Source organism: Sceloporus undulatus, chromosome 1 (assembly GCF_019175285.1).
Source record: "Sceloporus undulatus isolate JIND9_A2432 ecotype Alabama chromosome 1, SceUnd_v1.1, whole genome shotgun sequence".
NCBI classification, from domain to species: Eukaryota; Metazoa; Chordata; class Lepidosauria; order Squamata; family Phrynosomatidae; genus Sceloporus; species Sceloporus undulatus.
The window spans coordinates 180,949,976-180,967,093 of NC_056522.1; the positions used below are offsets into that span (position 1 = coordinate 180,949,976).

Consider the following 17,118-nt stretch of genomic DNA (forward strand, 5'->3'; position numbering starts at 1 on the left):
CATGTTAGCGGGGCAGTGACTTTGCTCCACATTTTTAACCAGAGATTTAAAGGAGCTATCCAAAATGCCGAATGTAGGGATTAGGAAGTTCACACTAAAAACCTGAGCAGATTCACTGCCCTCACTGGCATGGAAGCTGCCATTTACCACTGTTGGACTGTGTCAGGAAATGCCAAGGTCCTATTTGCCAGACACATTGTGTAAACAAACAAAACCCCACAGGATCCTCAGCACTCTTCTCCAGCACCACATCTCTAATTAATTGATTTTCTTCCTGTCATCTTGTTTAACTGTGCAGCTCTCACATCCGTATATGGTATTAGGGGACACAATGGCTTATATGATTCTAACTTTTGTGCTCAGTTGTATATCTTTGCATTTTATAATCATTTCATAGCCACCCTCCTCATTCTTAATCTTCTTCTGATTTCCTGACTGAAATCCCCAGTTCTATCAATGTTTGATCCCAGGTATGGGAATTATTTTGCTATTTTTATTTCTTCATTGTCTAGGTTGAACTTGTGAAGGTCTTCTGTGGTCATTATTTTTATTTTCCTTATGTTCAACATTAAGCCTGCTTTGCACTTTCTTGGGTGAAAGGATACAGCCTTGTCTGACCCTTTGCCAATTGGGAACTATTCTGTTTCTCCTTATTTTGTTCTGACAGTAGCCTCTTGTCGTGAGTACAGATTCTTCATCAGGACTATCAGATGTGTTAGCACTCCCATGTCTTTAAGGGCATTCCATAGCCTTTCATGATCCATGCAGTCAAAGGCTTTGCTATAATCTATAAAGCACATGCTGATTTTCTTTTTGAATTCCCTGGTGCATTCCATTAGCCACCATATGTGTGCAATGTCCCTAGTGCCCCTTCCTTTCCTGAATCCCACTTGAACTTCTGGGAGTTCCTTCTTCATGTATGGTTGGAGCCTATGTTGCAAAATTTTGAGCATGATGTTGCTTGCATGGGAGATCAGTGCTATGATCCTATAGCTGCTGCCGTCTCTTGTGTCTACCTTTTTGTGGCTGGGGATGTATATTGATTGCTTCCAATCGGTTGGCCATCATTTTGTTTTCCATATCTGTTAACATATGTTGGTTAGCACTAGAGTTGACTCTGTCAATGTGGATTGTAGCTGTTCAACTGGAAAATCATCTGTTCCTGGTGATTTGTTTTTCGTTATTTCTCTTATTGCAGTTTCCACCTTGCTTTTTAGAATTTGGGGTTCATCTTCATATGGCTTTTCCTTCAATGTGTCCTACATTTTGTCATTCCTTTTGTATAATTCTTCTGTGTATTGCATCCAAAATCATTTTGATTCCTTCCTGGTCTAGAATTTTGTTATTTTTATTGCCATAGAGCATCCCAGTCTTTAGCTTGAATTTTCCTTTGATTTCCCAGATCCTGTGAAATAGATCTCTCATTCTTCCCTTATTGTTGCTGTCTTCTATTTCTTTGCATTGGTCATTGTAGTAATTTTCATTATCTTTCCACACAAGCCATTGTACTGTTGCATTCATGATTCTTAGTTTGTTCCTATCTCCCTTTTATTTTTATTTTCATTATTGCTTGTAGTGTTTTTTCTGTCATACACACTTTTTTATTATTTATTAAAAGTGTCTGTCTGCATTCTTCTTTTATTATGTCCCTGGCTTCAGACCATAGTTCCTCTGGTTCTTGGACTAGTATCCTTGTCGAGCTATTATTTAAATCATATTTTGGTATAATCATTGGTTTTGCTTTCTTCTTGAGTCTTACTCTTATTTTTGATATGAGTAATTCGTGATCTGTACCACCATGGCTCCTTGTCTAGTATGCCAGGGTAAACCCACAACAGGATTCTGCCCTAAATCCAGCATCAAAAACAGCATGCTTGGCTTGGCCAATGCATTCAGACTAGGCCCTTTAAGAATGTTTTTCACTATCCCCATAACAGACAAAAACTTTGCATATGTGTGTGTGCCTATCATCAGTAATGGACTAGAAAATAATGAGGGCAAACAAAGATCAGGGAATATGGACTCAGTCTATGCTGGATGAGGTTACACACTCCATGAAAACACAGATTTGCAGTTTGGACGCACTCCTGAATTCAATCCTGAGCCAGGAAGCTCAAGTTTCAATGGTTGCGAGGAATGCATTTGCAGAGATAAGGTTCATGCACCAGCTATGCTCTTTCCTGAAGACATCAGATCTGGCCAGAGTGTCATATCCCTTGCAAGGTTACATTTTGGTTGGATTATTGTAAAGCACTCTATGTAGGGATGAAGAACGTTTGGAAACTTTAGATATTCCCAAAAGCTTCAGACAGATTGCTAACTGTGATGGTCTACAAGGAGTGCTCAATTTCTTTTTTTTCTTTCCAGTATCTCCAGATGCCAGTTTGCTTCCTGGCACAATTCAAATGGTGCTGATGATTACCTATAAAGGTCTGTATGACTCAAAACTAGCTTATTGGAAGGGCTGTATTCTCCCATGTTTTGAGAACTTGGGATGGGGTGGGGCTTCTCTCTGTTCCATCACCTTCACAGGTACATCTGGTGGTAGTGCAGCGAGTTCTCAGGCTCTGGAACTCCCTTATTAGAGATGAGACTGGCTCTCTCCCTACTATCAGTGATGTCACTAGGGTTGAAAAGGTTGGGGGTGCAGTCTGCACTGGTTGGCACCACACAAGAAAAGTGACACCTGGTCGAGCCCTCCCCCCATGCTGTCCCACCCTTCTGCTCCTGAGAAGGGTGGGGTAGCCCAAAAGAGGCCAAGCATGCTGCCCCCAGAGCCCTACTTTCCCACACTAGATGACACCAGGGGCAGGGGCACCACCATCTATTATCCTTTTGTAGACAGATGAAGCCTTTTTTTGTTTTAGTTCTATCTGAGTCCTGGATTGGGGAAGATGATCATGATGATGATCATGATGATGATGACAACGATGACAATCATGCCTTATCCTGGTGAAGCAGAACTTATTTTAGGGGAGGAATTCATCACTGATGATATTTTTAACATTCACATTTAAAACCCAGCATGGTTCCAGTACAGCACTGACTACACCAGTGCTGGTGATGCTCTCAGACCATAATGACTGTTATGTTATGTTCAAATATGCTGAAAAATCCTCTCACTAATAGGAACTTATCTAAATTCTTCAGTATGCTAACATTCAGAACTCCATATAAAAATGAATTACCAATCTCACTCCACTACATCATCTCTTTTTAAAGAAGAAAAACCACTTTAATCTCTTCAAGAATTTAAATGAACATTTTTTATCTCAAATTATTGGTGTAAAAAAGTTAATATTCCTGAGGGATTTTGGTGTACAAAAACTTTTGTTAAGTTTTACTTATTACACTAAAAAGAGGAAAATGTTCCTTTCTAGGGGCTTTAGAGAAACTGAGAATTTCAGCTTTGCCTAAAGAAGCTGAGGAGTGGATGGAAGATAAACTTTGGTGCTGTTGAGTGAAACAATGTGAGCAGTTCTGTTTCGATGTTTGACAAAACAGTTGGGCAACATCAAATAAATATTTACTTATAATATAGAACAAAAGGGAAAGAGACATTTCAGGTCAAAGACTACAGTTATGCTTAGATATTACATGTAATGCTTTTAAGCATTTTGAAGCTAAGCTAATTAGTGTCGTAATATTTGCATGCATTTTCCCCCAGCACCCACACCACCACTTTAATGGGGGGGGGGGACCATGATGGAACAGGCTTATCAAAGGAATTAAAACATGTGAAACTGAAACTTAAACAGTTTAGTTTACCTATTCCTAATGGGAGGTACAGTGGGCCCTTGTTATCCCCTGGAGTTTGGTTCCAGGACCCACTGTACATACCAAAATCCATGGATGCTCAAGTCCTGTTAAAAACAATGGCATAGTGAAATAGTGCCACTTATATAAAATGGCAAAGTCAAGGTTTACTTGTCGGGATTTATATTTTGGGGGGTATTTTCAATCTGTGGATAAAAAATCCATTCATATGGTGGGCCAACTGTCATTCCCACTCAGTTCAACAGGGAAGGAAGCAACAGGATGGAGAGAAAAGAGAAAAGAAAAGAACTGTTGGGCCAACTACTGTACATATATTCTCAATTGTTCTGCAACCTTTCTGCAGACATCTTGAGTGGAGTTGTGGACCAGTGTTTTGGAACCAAGTAAAACTCATAGATTCTATTCATTGCTCTACCGCAGTGATTCCCAAATACTGGTCCTCCAGGTGTGTTGTACTTCACTTCCCAGAACATCTTGGCCAACATTCTGGGATTCTGAGAACTGAAGTCCAAAATCCCTGGAAGGCCAGAGTTTGGGAATCACTGCACAACAGGATTATGTGTAAAATGAAGTATTCACACCTTTTTTATGGTGCAGGTTGGGACAAAAGCAAAATAAGAAGAATATAAGAACAGCAGACAAAGCTAGTCAAATGTCATAACATCACGTTATATCCTTTGCATTTCTTACTAGAAATCTACTTGAAAATTAGAAAGTGGTGACATATCTGATGCTGCTCTTTCTCCAGCAGATACTTGCTGGATGGAAGCAGTAAGATGAGAAAAAGAAACAGTCGGGAACTCAGATTTGGCTTCAGATGGAACAATGGGTAACTTCCAAGTAAAGTAAGTCATCCAAAGATGAAATAAATGGGACTGAAGTCATGATTATCAGTGAATCCAACATGTGGTTTGCACTTAGAGCATTTCATAGTTGTTGTTGTTTTAAATTACACACCAATATTGGTTGTCCAGTTTATTTGTAGGACTTAAAACCGAGCACTTTACCAAGAACTTTACAAAGTGATTGTAGAAGAGGCTTCTATATGTTCTGAAGATGGGCCAAACAATACGAATCTTTGCTGTCATGCTCCAAATAATAAGGGAAATAAGGATGATATATTACAGGCCAAAAAAAAAATAAAATATATAAATTCTTACTGTTTGGCATCACTTTAGATATAGTGGCTCTCCTGTCTCAAATGTTCTTACAACTGGTTAACTTCCAATTTCACCAGACAGTCTTTGCCTGACATTTAATTACTGACCCAATTATCCCTTTTGCTGTTCTCAGCTTACATGAGCAAAGGAAATCACAATGGGCTCTGAAGAAACTACAACTAGCTCTTTTAGCTTACTCAGGATACAGGACAGTAATGAGAAAAGGCCTGAACTCTCTTCCTAAAATTAGTTTCCCTGTACTAGGGGCCTTGGACATGGGGAGGCATATCAATCATTGCAATTAAGTACAAAGCATTTGAAATAATGCTACTTTTTAAGTAAGAACTTATAGCCCTCTTTTTGATCAAAATATGCTAAAATACTCAATGGTTCTGAGAGGCTAACAGATATACCAAATAATGAGATCGCTATAATAAGTACCCAGCTTGTTGGGGGCAATTAGCTTACAGTTGTAAACCTCTTAGAGACTGCTGACGTGGCATGAAGCGGTATATAAATGAAGCTGCTATTGCTATTGCTCATGGTACCAAACACCAAAATTTGCCATAGGTGTATTCCTCCATTAAACAATCCACACTAAGTAGACTTCCAGTACATCAAGAAAGTAGTTGCCCTCTGTGAAAAATCTCATTAACTTTGAGTCAGATATGGAATCTAAATATAGTAAAGGTTCAGTCTCCTTCATCCAGAACTCCAAAATGCAAAATAGTCCAAAACCAACATTTTTAACAGGTGGCTGAGCTAGTGATATATTTGCTTTCTTATGGTTCAATGTCTACAAAATTTGTTTCAAGCATAAAGTTATTTAAATATCATATAAAATGACTTTCATGCTATTTGTAAGGTGTATATGAAACTAAATGAATTTTGTGTTTAGACATGGGTCCATTTCCACGATATCCCACTATGTACATATATGCAAATACAGGTATTCCAAAATAAAATTTAAAAAATCAAAAACACTTCAGAACCTCATAGGGCTGGGAGACTCAACCTGTAACTTAAATATACTTGTCCTTTGTTTGAATGCTGATCTATGCTGTATTTTAAAATACATTTGTTTGGTTTTTAAGCAGCTTTGGAAAGGAACATAAGTACTAATTGGAAGGATGGATACCAGTCACATTCGCCTGAGTAGGGCTTGCATCAGAACTTCACAGTGAAAGCTTGCTCAAAAGGTCAGGTGTGCTATAGACAAGTCTCAAAATTAGTAAATTAAATTCCAAATTAAAATCTGGAGCATTCCCAGCCTCTCTTCTCCCATACACTTCCTCCTTCCATTTACTTACTTGGAGTAAGGAAAGGAAAAAGTTCTGTTTATTCTCCTCCCCTTTCCATTGTTCAAAAGTTCTTGTATCAGAACAGATCTACAAACTGCATAATTGGTGGACATACTGGCTTGAGGATTCTGGGACTTACAGTCCAAGAACAACTTTCTCACGCTTTAGCTCTTATCCTGTACATCCACAATAATGACTCATTGGTTTGGGGAATTTATATAGTCACAAAGACAACTTTGCTTCTCCTTTCTAGATGGTGCCAGCCCTACTTGCTCTATTGCCTGTCAATGGCTAGATAAGGCAAAAAGAAAATGGAAGGGCGTTTTAAAGGCTGGGTTCTGGAAAGAATTTTATTTTATTTTATTTTATTTTATTTTATTTGACTTTTTGATTCTGCTTTCCAGCTTTCTCCGGAACACATCTGGCAAGAGATTCTGGCCTGGCCCTACCATAAGATGAGGTACAATGAGAGAGTTGCTTCGCTGGGTAGAGTTGGAGGATAGCAAGCTCTTAGTTGGTGGCTGTGTGCTCCATGTGTAGAATCATAGAATCAGAGTTGGAAGAGGCCACAAGGGCCATCCAATACAACCCCATTCTGCCATGCAGGAACTCTCAATCAAAGCATCCCCGACAGATGGCTATCCAGCCTCTGTTTAAACACCTCCAAGGAACAAGACTCCACTACACTCTGAGGGAGTTTATTCCACTGTTGAACAGCCCTTACTGTCAGGAAGTTCCTCCTAATGTTGAGGTGGAATCTCTTTTCCTGTAGTTTGCATCCATTGTTCGAGGTCCTGTTCTCTGGAGCAGCAGAAAACAAGCTGCTCCCTCCTCAATATGACACCCCTTCAAGTATTTAAACAGGGCTATCATATCCCCCCCCCTTAACCTTCTCTTCTCCAGGCTAAACATCCCTAGCTCCCTAAGTCATTCCTCATAGGACATGGTTTCCAGACCTTTCACCATTTTAGTCACCCTCCTTTGGAGATACTCCAGTTTCTCAACATCCTTTTTAAATTGTGGTGCCCAGAACTGGACACAATACTCCAGGTGGGGCCTGACCAGAGCAGAATACAGTGGCACTGTTACTTCCCTTTATCTAGACACTATACTTTTGTTGATGCAGCCTAAAATTGCATTGGCCTTTTTAGCTGCCGCATTGCACTGTTGACTCATGTTCAACTTGTGGTCTACTTGGACTCCCAGATCCCTTTCACATAGAGTTTCATTCAGCCAGGTGTCACCCATTCTATATCTGTGCATTTCATTTTTCTGCCCTAAATCCAGGCAACCAATTACAAATCCATGTAACAGTTACCTTGTCTAGCCTGCATTTTACAAGCTTGTTTGCAAGAATGTCATGGGGAACCTTGTCAAAGGTCTTACTGAAATCAAGATATACTATATCCACAGCATTCCCTTCATCTACCAAGCTGGTATTTTTATATAAAAAAAGAGATTAGATTTGTCTGGCATGACTTGTTTCTCTGAAACCCATGTTGACTTTTTGTGATTATGGCATTGCTTTCTAGATGTTCACAGACTCTCTGTATAATGATCTGCTCTAGAATCTTTCCTGGTATTGATGTCAGACTAACTGGACAATAATTGTTGGGATCCTCTTTTTTCCCCTTTTTGAAGATGGGGACAACGTTTGCCCTCCTCCAGTCTGCTGGGATTTTTCCTGTTCTCTAGGAGTTCTCAAAGATTATTGCCAATAGCTCCAATATTACATTTGCCAGTTCTTTAATACCCTTGGATGTAGTTCATCTGGTCCTGGAGACTTATATTCATTTATGTGACAGTAACATCAATGCAGGGTTCCACCTGTGGCAGATACACTGCCTGAGTGTAACGCATGTGGACTGTGCAAAACAAAGGGTAACAGAAGCATTTTAAACATGGAGTGAACTGTCAACTTTCAAACAACCCAATATTTACCATGCCAGTCTCTCTCTTTCGGATGGAGGCTCCCCGAAGAACTATTTCACAGCTGAAACCTTGTCCATATCTGACTCTAACAAGCAAAAGCACTTCACGTTATTGGTGAAAATGTTTTATGGCAATAGCAATGATATTGGTGATTTCCTCAGTAAGCAGAACAAAGTAATCTCCAAACCTTCGGAAGAGAAACAGTCACTGAAAGATGCAGACCGATGCATTGCATCAGGGTCGCAAGTGGCACTGTTTATCAGAGTTCGATCAGAAACAGTCACTACCAGATATTTACATGTGGAAGGAGGAAACTTTCACTCCAGTTCACAACAATGGGGAGCATTTTACATTCATCTCTTGGATGATGAGGAACCTGAAGGAGAAAAATTCAAGGTGCGCGATGGCTGCATTCATTATGGCCAGACGGTCAAACTTGTTTGTTCAGTTATTGGCATGACACTCCCAAGACTGATAATTCGAAAAGTGGACAAACAGACTGCATTGCTAGATGCAAATGATCCAGTGTCCCAGCTCCATAAATGTGCATTCTGCCTGAAAGACAGTGAACGCATGTACTTGTGCCTTTCCCAAGAGTGCATTATCCAGTTCCAAGCCACTCCAAGCCCTGAAGAACCAAATAAAGACCTGATTAATGATGGAGCGTCATGGACTATCATTAGCACTGATGAAGCAGAATATGCATTTCATGAGGGAATGGGACCTGGCCATGCTCCAGTAACACCTGCGCCAGTTGTGGAAAGTCTGCAGTTAAATGGTGATGGGGAAGCAGCAATGGTGGTACTGACTGGGCAGAACTTCACTCCAAGTTTACGTCTCTGATTTGGGGATGTGGAAGTGGAAACCATCTACAGATGTGCAGAGAGCATGTTGTGTGTTCTTCCTGCCGTTTCTGAATTCCGTCAGCCAGTCCAAGTCCCTGTCACATTGGTCCGCAATGACGGCCTAATCTACTCGACTGGCCTTACCTTTACATATACACCAGACCCAGGGCCTCGACCCCACTGCAGTGCCAGTTCAAGTCTTCTGGCATCCAGTGAAACAAACACAAGCAACAAGGCTGTTGAGTGTGGAGGGCAGTTGCAGAGCAAGTGGAGGAGCATTTCCACTTCTGTTATGCTTTTCTTTTCTTTAAAAATATTTCTACCTCCAAAAATATATTTGATTTTTTTCTACCTGGTATTATTTTGATATCCAGCATCGTGTGATGGTTTGAGCACTGAAGTATGACTTTGGAAATCAGGTTTTGATTCCCTGCTCATCCATGGAAACCCACTGGGTGACCTTGCGTGAGTCTCAGCTCCAGAAAACCCCCTGACAGGTCTGCCTTAAGGTCTCCATCGGTCTGAAACAACTTGAATCACAGCACCACAACAACATTATTTTATTTTGCAACTTGTAATATATTTTAAGTACCATTTTCGTGACCATTTTAACAGATGTCATATCTTAATAAACTGTGATGAGGCATCAAACTTGAGTATTACTTAACCTGCGAATACTTTTTTTAAAAAGTTATCCTTTCAGCCTTTTCTTACTTTTGGTAATTGCTTGAATTACATTAATGGCACAGCATCAATTCTCTCACTGGTGTATTGTTTTTACACTGTGTGCTTGGTTGCACCAAGGAGTTAATTAACATCTGAAACTTTAAAGATTGCAAACATATTTAAAAATTAATCTGTTTATGGAATTACTCAGTATATCTGATCTACTGTAGCATATAACAATGTATTCTGTAGGAACTATTAGATACTATAAATTAATATTTGGGGGAGAAAATGTTTCCAGCTACAAAAAGTAAAGATTGCCGTACTATTTAAGATAATAAACTTCACAAAGTTTGCAATTCATACTTAATATTTCAAAAATTAGAACAGAACATAGCAATAACAAGTTATCATAAACCACCGTAACATTTTAATATTCCTGAATGAATAATATCTGAAGCAAAGACTACCATAGTTGTATATGGCAAAACAGCTAAATACAGTCAGACCTCCTTATCCACAGATTTTTTTTATCTACATATTCAAGCATCCACAGTCTGGAAATGTTTAAAAATATAAATTCCAAAAACCTTGATTTTGCCCTTTTATATAAGAGACACCGTTTTACTATGCCACTGTATGTAATGGGACTTGCACATCTTCAGATTTCGGTATCCAAACCCCAGCAGATACTAAGGTTCCGTTATATATGTTTCCTTTTACATGACATTTCTATCATTTTTGCAATAGAAAGATTTATCAAGTAAGGATAGCATTTCAATTCTGACATCCTTATTCTGACATATATGTCTCTGTCTGTATGTGTGTGTATCAGATGTTGGCACCATGGTAACACAGAAAGGAGGATTCTATTATTTTTATAGATTACACAAATTTGCACAGCATCTCTTTAATAAATTATCATGCCACCTTTTACTTTTTAAAACTTTAAGTAAGTTATTCTGCATCTGTTAGTTTAATTTGTACTAAAGCTCTGCCCTTTGCCCTCCAGACATTACCAGATGCTTTCTAGTACATCTTCCGAACAACAGAGAGCAGCATGTTGCTTTGATTCCAACAAAGAAGTGATGTTCTGAGGCTAATACCACACTCCACTGCTTGTTTCCATTCCCACAAAACTGCTCCACACATACAGCCCTGGGTAAGCATTCTGTCAGTATACTTTTTAAAAATAGCACATTCAGATTCTTGGATCTATGCTGAACCCTGAAGGCTCCAATCCAAAACACACTTAGAGAGAAACTAAATCCCATTAAACACAAAGGGACTTCCTTTTGAGTAATCCTGGGTAGGACCCTGATGGAAGTTCTCCATCCAAACCCATTATCCATGTGTTCCCTCCTCCCATCACCAAGATTTATGAAGCCGCAAGTAAATACACAATCATATATGCAAATGGTATCCATATATGCCTGTGTTCCTGTTAAGAATTTCTCCAAAGCACACAGATGTATTTTGTTCTTCCTCCGAATGAAACTTCCCCTGCCTTGACATCTACAGAAATGGTCTGTCTTTTGATTCAAAAATTTAAGTAAGCCTAGTTAGGAATCATGATAAGCAAAATGGTTTGGCAGTAGAAGGCTCTAGTTAATAATCTAGATCACAGCAGGGACTTTGTTGTGTGTATGTCATTTGGCATAATGCTACTTGCTGCCTGCACTTGCGAATGAAAGAGAACCAATTCAGAATCAGTCTGTGTCATAGCAACAAAAGATCACTTGTCCAGAGACAAAAATGACTCTTTATATTCACCACATGCTGCTTGTTTCATCTAACTGTTAGTGCTGTTCATTTTTTGATAACCTATAATATGAAAGCTAAACAAAACAGATTGCAGCAATTCTGCAACAAGAGAGCATAATAGTTCAGCCACAACAACTAAAAAGGAGAAGGTTTCTTATTGTCTTTTTCTGTTGACTTGCAAATGTTCATTAATGGTTGCATTTCAATGCTTGGTTATACTAATTCCTTATGACTACATAAATGCCACCTTATAATAAACTGATGTAAATCATAGTTAAAGAAACAGGAAATTCTTTGTAATATATTGAAATCAGCTGTTTCGATATTCAAATGGTTTTATAAATGTGGAGATCTTAGCGAGCCAGTATAGCATAGAGGCTGGAGAGTCAGATTAGAGAGGGGCGATTCAAGTTTAAATTCCTGTTCAAACAAGAATCCCATCAGAGGATCCTGGGCAAGTTTCTGTCATATCATAGTATAACCTACCTAGCAGAGTTGTTGTGAAGATTAAAAGGGCACGTGACTTTACTGTATTTAGAGAGCTACACTAGAGTAGTACAGTGGGCCTTTGGTATCTTTTGGGGTTTGGTTCTTATGGATACCAAAATCCGTGGATGCTCAAGTCCCATTCAATACAATGGAGTAGTAAAATGGCATCTCTTACATAAAACAGTAAAATCAAGGTTTTCTTTGGTAGATGTAAATCCATGGATATGGAGGGGAAACAGTATAGTAAATAGAGTATCAGCTTAGAGTAACAAGTCATGGGGTCAATTTTCTGTTTAACTATGAAATTGTTTACATTAAAGTCTACTAACTTAATATGGTTGTTACGAGGAACCCACATGACCTCTTCAGGGAAAGGTGAGGTAGAAACGTAGAAAACAACAATTAAAAAGGTGAGAGGGAGAGTAAGAGATTATTCCCCTAAGATTTTCCTTTTTTTCTGGGTTTTTGTGGTTTTTCAGTTACAGTGTCAAGGATTTTTTAAATGGCATGAGACTCTCATTACTTCATTCCAAAGATGAGGACCTTCCAGTATGTTAGAAAGAGATCCTTAGAGGGTTGCAATTTTCCCTTGCAAAGTAGCAGATGTGGTGGGGACAATCTCTGTTGTTGCTTTTAACAGCTGAAATATATAAACCTCTATGTACTTTTAACAATTGAGCATCCTTTGTTGAACTCGTCTGCTTGCTTGCCCCAGCTTTGTTAACTATGAAAACTGGAGTTTGGGATCCCCTTCACACCTTTGCAAAATTTTTGCAGTGTCTGTCTGTCTGAATTACTCTTTTTTTTGGGGGGGGGGGGTAGCAAAAGCTGATCTTTTGCCATGTCTTGAGAACTGACTAATGGAACCACAACCTGGGTTTCATAGTAAACACCCCCAGATCCAATGCTTTTTAATTTGCTAAGGTTTTTGAAACAATGTTCCAGCATTTTGCGCACACACACACCCCAACTGCCTCTCAAGTGCTCCTCAAGAAGAATAATCCCAGATTGATGTAACTAAGGAGATTATTGCATGCCTCTTTTCGCCCAATCTGAGCATGGGCTGGGCACAGACTTGAACGGCCTTAAATGGATTTTACCACATGTCTCCATACCCAACCTCGGTCGCACCACGTACCCGATCCAGACTCCTGGTGTACTTTTCGAAGAACAATACTTTCCCATTCTTCGATGCAGCTGAGTTGGGCATGGAGACATGCAATAAGATGCAGCCTGGGTGACAAGAGGCATGTGATAATCTCTTTAGTCTGTTTTGGGGGATTTAGTTGCTAAATTATGGGGGGGGGGGGGGGAGATTTGGGGGAAGGATCCCAAAATTGGGGGTTACAGAAGTTAAATGTCTCACTGCAGTTTTTTTGTCACTGGGCTAAGATAAGGAAGGATATTCCATTTTATATCTACCACTTTATTGAAATTCTGTGGCAAACCATACCACTCATTTCCACTTTAGCTTGCACTACCACATTTCAACAGTGGGTTTATTTCTTTTTCAGGAACTGATGGGGCTGTGTGGTTGAAAAAAGGGCTTGGCAGCATCATGTAGACCATGAGATCACTCCCTCACTGTTCCTTTAATTGGTTTTCTTCAGTCTTGTGATGCGGTCGGGTTATTTTGTCTGTGATTTTTTTTTCCCCAAGGAGAGGAACGATAGCTTTCATTTGAGGCAGATCCTGGCTTCCGGAAGGACTACAATTTGTTTTTGTTTTTAATGAAAGCTTGAAATTCATACCAGCTAAGAGTCTAAACTGACACAAGATAGCATGCTTAATACCAGGCTAAAATGGGTAACAGTATTTCAGCACTAGGACACAGCTCTTAACCTTCTTAGGTAAAAGCCAGGGCCCTCTGCAACACCACCACAACTCTTGCCACTTTTTCTGGCCACCTTCTCATTTATTCTTTGCCATTGTGCCATGGTGGCATTAGAAGAAAGTGATGAAATAGACCTTCATCTGTTACCAAATGGTCAGCAAAATCTTTAGATTCCATTTTAGAAGTAAGGTTTGTATTTTACCACCACAACTAAGCAAAAAAACAAGTTTTGCAAAATCACCAGTTTTGTAATATTTACTTCCTGTATAGTCACAATGAAAATAATACTATTGTTTAGTCCTGAGTTGGACATTATGCACAACCACCACCAAATTTTATTCCTTTTATTGATAGAAGAGTTTAAGAAAGACTAACTGCAGAAAAAAGTAAAAAAAAATCCTTACAGAAATAAGCTCTGAATCACTTCAGGTTCTTCAGTTGAAACACTTGAAAGAACAGATCTGCCTAAACTGCTCAGGGACTATATATCCATTTTTAATTTTAGATAAAAGCCCCAAATGTTCTGCAGATTTGTTCTTGAAATCTTCTAAGAAGAAAATTATTGTTTAAAAGATTATTTGTGTTCAATTCATTTTACAGTAACAAGAAGTGGTTTTAATCAGCACGCTAAAATAAATTGCCTTGAAGAAGAAGGAGAAATGAAATAAAGTATTTTCTCTTCCAGGATTTATCTCATTCCCCACCCTGCAAATGTGCATTAATAATAAATGTCATCTCTACAATCCAAAGACTAAAAACTATGGTTCATGGGTCTCAGAGTGCCAGCTGCAGTCTTTGGGCAATGGTTGAGCTTCCCCAGTGGCCCTTTCATACTGCACTGTTACAGAACTATTGTTTTTGTTGCTGTGTGCCTTCAAGTTGTTATGACATCCCTAAGGCAAACCTATAATGGGGTTTTCTTGGAAAGATTTGTTAGAGGAGTTTGCCACTGCCTTCTTATACCACTTTAACTCCCATGGCAACATCCTATGAAATCCTGGGGTTTGTAGTTTGGTCAGAGGCACCAGAGGAGCTCCCTGGCAGAGACTTCTAAACTTCCCTCCCCCCACTGCAAACTCCTAGGGTTCCCTAGGACAGAACCATGGCAATTAAAGTAGAATCATAGTGCCTTAACTGTGTAGTGTGAAAGGACACCAGCTTTCCAGCTGGGGACATAAATCCAGTGCCACTGGAAAAGGAGAAAGTTTGTTATTCATATCTGAGGGTTTTTAAAAATCTGCGCACCCATTTCCACCTCTCCCCAATGGGTACCAGGTTTCTCTGTTTTAGCATAAATGTACCTGTGTGTCTGCTACATTTACACAATGTTGGTAAGTCAGACACAAACATTTTAAAAATTGAAAAGAGATGGCACCTGCATACATATGGGCCCAGTATATCATTTGGAGCAAGGTAGGGAGAAGTATAATGTCTAGATCAAGAGAAGTAAGAGGGCCACTCTATTCTGCTTTGGTCAGGCCCCACCTGGAATATTTTGCTCAGTTCTAGGCACCACAATTAATAAAAGATGTTGAGAAAGTGGAGACGGTTCAACATCCTCTGGGCTTCTCACATTCTTGAAGGCCTTCATCCCTAGATTCCTTAAAGGAATATCTAGATTTGGGAAAGGTAGGTACACGAAGTCTGTTTCTCCCCCAGATTGATAAGATCCAGTGCCCAACTCCCAACAAAATTGCAACAGGATACAAGAAACATCAAGGAAAGTAATAACTGAACAGCCCCAGAACAAATGAAGACAAAGACCCCACTTCATGGAACAGAACACTGGCATAATGGACAGCTGAGAATGAAGCAATAGAAGGTGGGGAATACAGCCAAATGAGCACATCAAGGGATGTTTTTATGTCACCCAGCTAGACCAGACAGAGGACATCTTGTTTCTAGTCTAATCAAGAGATGCTTTCCCCAGGCAGCCAAAGAGAAGAGTTGGGTTCACTGACCAGAACAAAAGACACTTCATAGAATCTGCCACACTCTTTCTCCTACCTGCGGCCCCATCATGAAGTCAAAGTATCCTGTTTGGTTGTGTGCCTCCATCAGGGTGAAAACTGTGGGCCCAGTTGAGCTTGGCCCCTCTTTGTTTATATTTACACAGACCTCAATTGTTTTAAAAAAACACCACCACCACCATGGTAGGCTAATATATAAATCTCAGGGAGAACAAGCCACAATGTGGGTACTACTTCTTCCTACCCTTGAGTAAACCAATATGAAAGTTACTTCCCTTCTGCCACTTTTGTGACCAGTACACAACCTATAACACTGTGGATCAGTCTTTTTCCTGGGCATGGGGATTGCTGCTATGTGTCACTCCTCAGAGTATGCAGCTAAGATCTCAGTGATCACAAGCAGTGGAGTTATTCTTCATGCTGTCATATTTGTTTTCCCTTGCATTAAACTAGCCTCAAACAGAATAACAAAACATTCAAATCATATGCCTCTGTTTCTATATCAGAGATTCTATTTTAGTTTCTTTCAACTAAAAGGAAAGCAATGAGTGTGTGAATGACTGAAGCATGTGAAATTAAATAATGATTTTGCTTGTGCAGGGAACTCTACATTCACTATAGCTTAACCACTTGAAATTATAATTCCCATTTGCAGCTGAGAAAATAGCTACTGTAGAAATGATGATTCAAACTACTTCAAAGTAGTACATTTGATGCATGCCAAAGAAACAAGTTATTATTTTGATGAAAACACTTATAATAAACACTCCCTCCCACCGCCATTTTTTTTTTTTTTTACATTTTGAAAGTTCTTTTATGCCACTCTTCTCACAGTACTGCAGCATACAGAACTGGAATGAAGAGGAACCTATGCCAGAAAATGAAATGCTGCATAAAAGAAGATGGCTAAAGAGAAAGCCTGGCCAGGCAGGGCCAAGCAACCTACTTCTGGGAGCCCCGTGAGAAAAGATCAGGCCGGGGTGTGAAAACATTTGGCCCTCCAGATATTTTGGATGTCAGCTCCCAGAAACCCCTGTCAACTTTGTTAGGGATAATAGGTTGTTGGAGTCCAAACATCTGGAAGGCAAGATTTTTCCACCTGAGGGCACATTCTTAGAATGTGCTGGCCTTTGCTGGAGGGGAAAGAATAACATTTGGACTCTGCTTCAAATAGCAAATGTCTTGCACAGTAACGAACTGCAAGATGGAAAGTCCCAATGTAGCCTGTCAATTGGGACTGTCTTGCAAAACATTCTGCTGGCCCTTCCATGATCTTCAACACTTAAAATAAGAGCTGGCACAAGAAATCCACATATCTTTTTAAAAATATGCAGTGCTTGAAGCAATATTTGACTTGATGCTCAAAAAAGATGATCAGAA

General features: G+C 39.5%; 2 protein-coding genes across 2 annotated transcripts in view; one reads left to right on the forward strand and one right to left on the reverse strand.

Moving 5' to 3' along the window:
- The window catches only part of LOC121919668 (suppressor of hairless protein homolog), a 107,842-nt gene extending 95,350 nt beyond the window's left edge, over positions 1–12,492 (forward strand). The window contains 2 exon segments of the mRNA XM_042446499.1: positions 8,188–9,282; positions 12,414–12,492. Of these exon segments, the coding sequence (XP_042302433.1) occupies positions 8,188–9,282; positions 12,414–12,492 (1,174 nt within the window).
- MACROD2 (mono-ADP ribosylhydrolase 2) overlaps positions 1–17,118 on the reverse strand; it is a 1,190,526-nt gene that overhangs the window by 298,279 nt on the left and 875,129 nt on the right. The window lies entirely within an intron of this gene.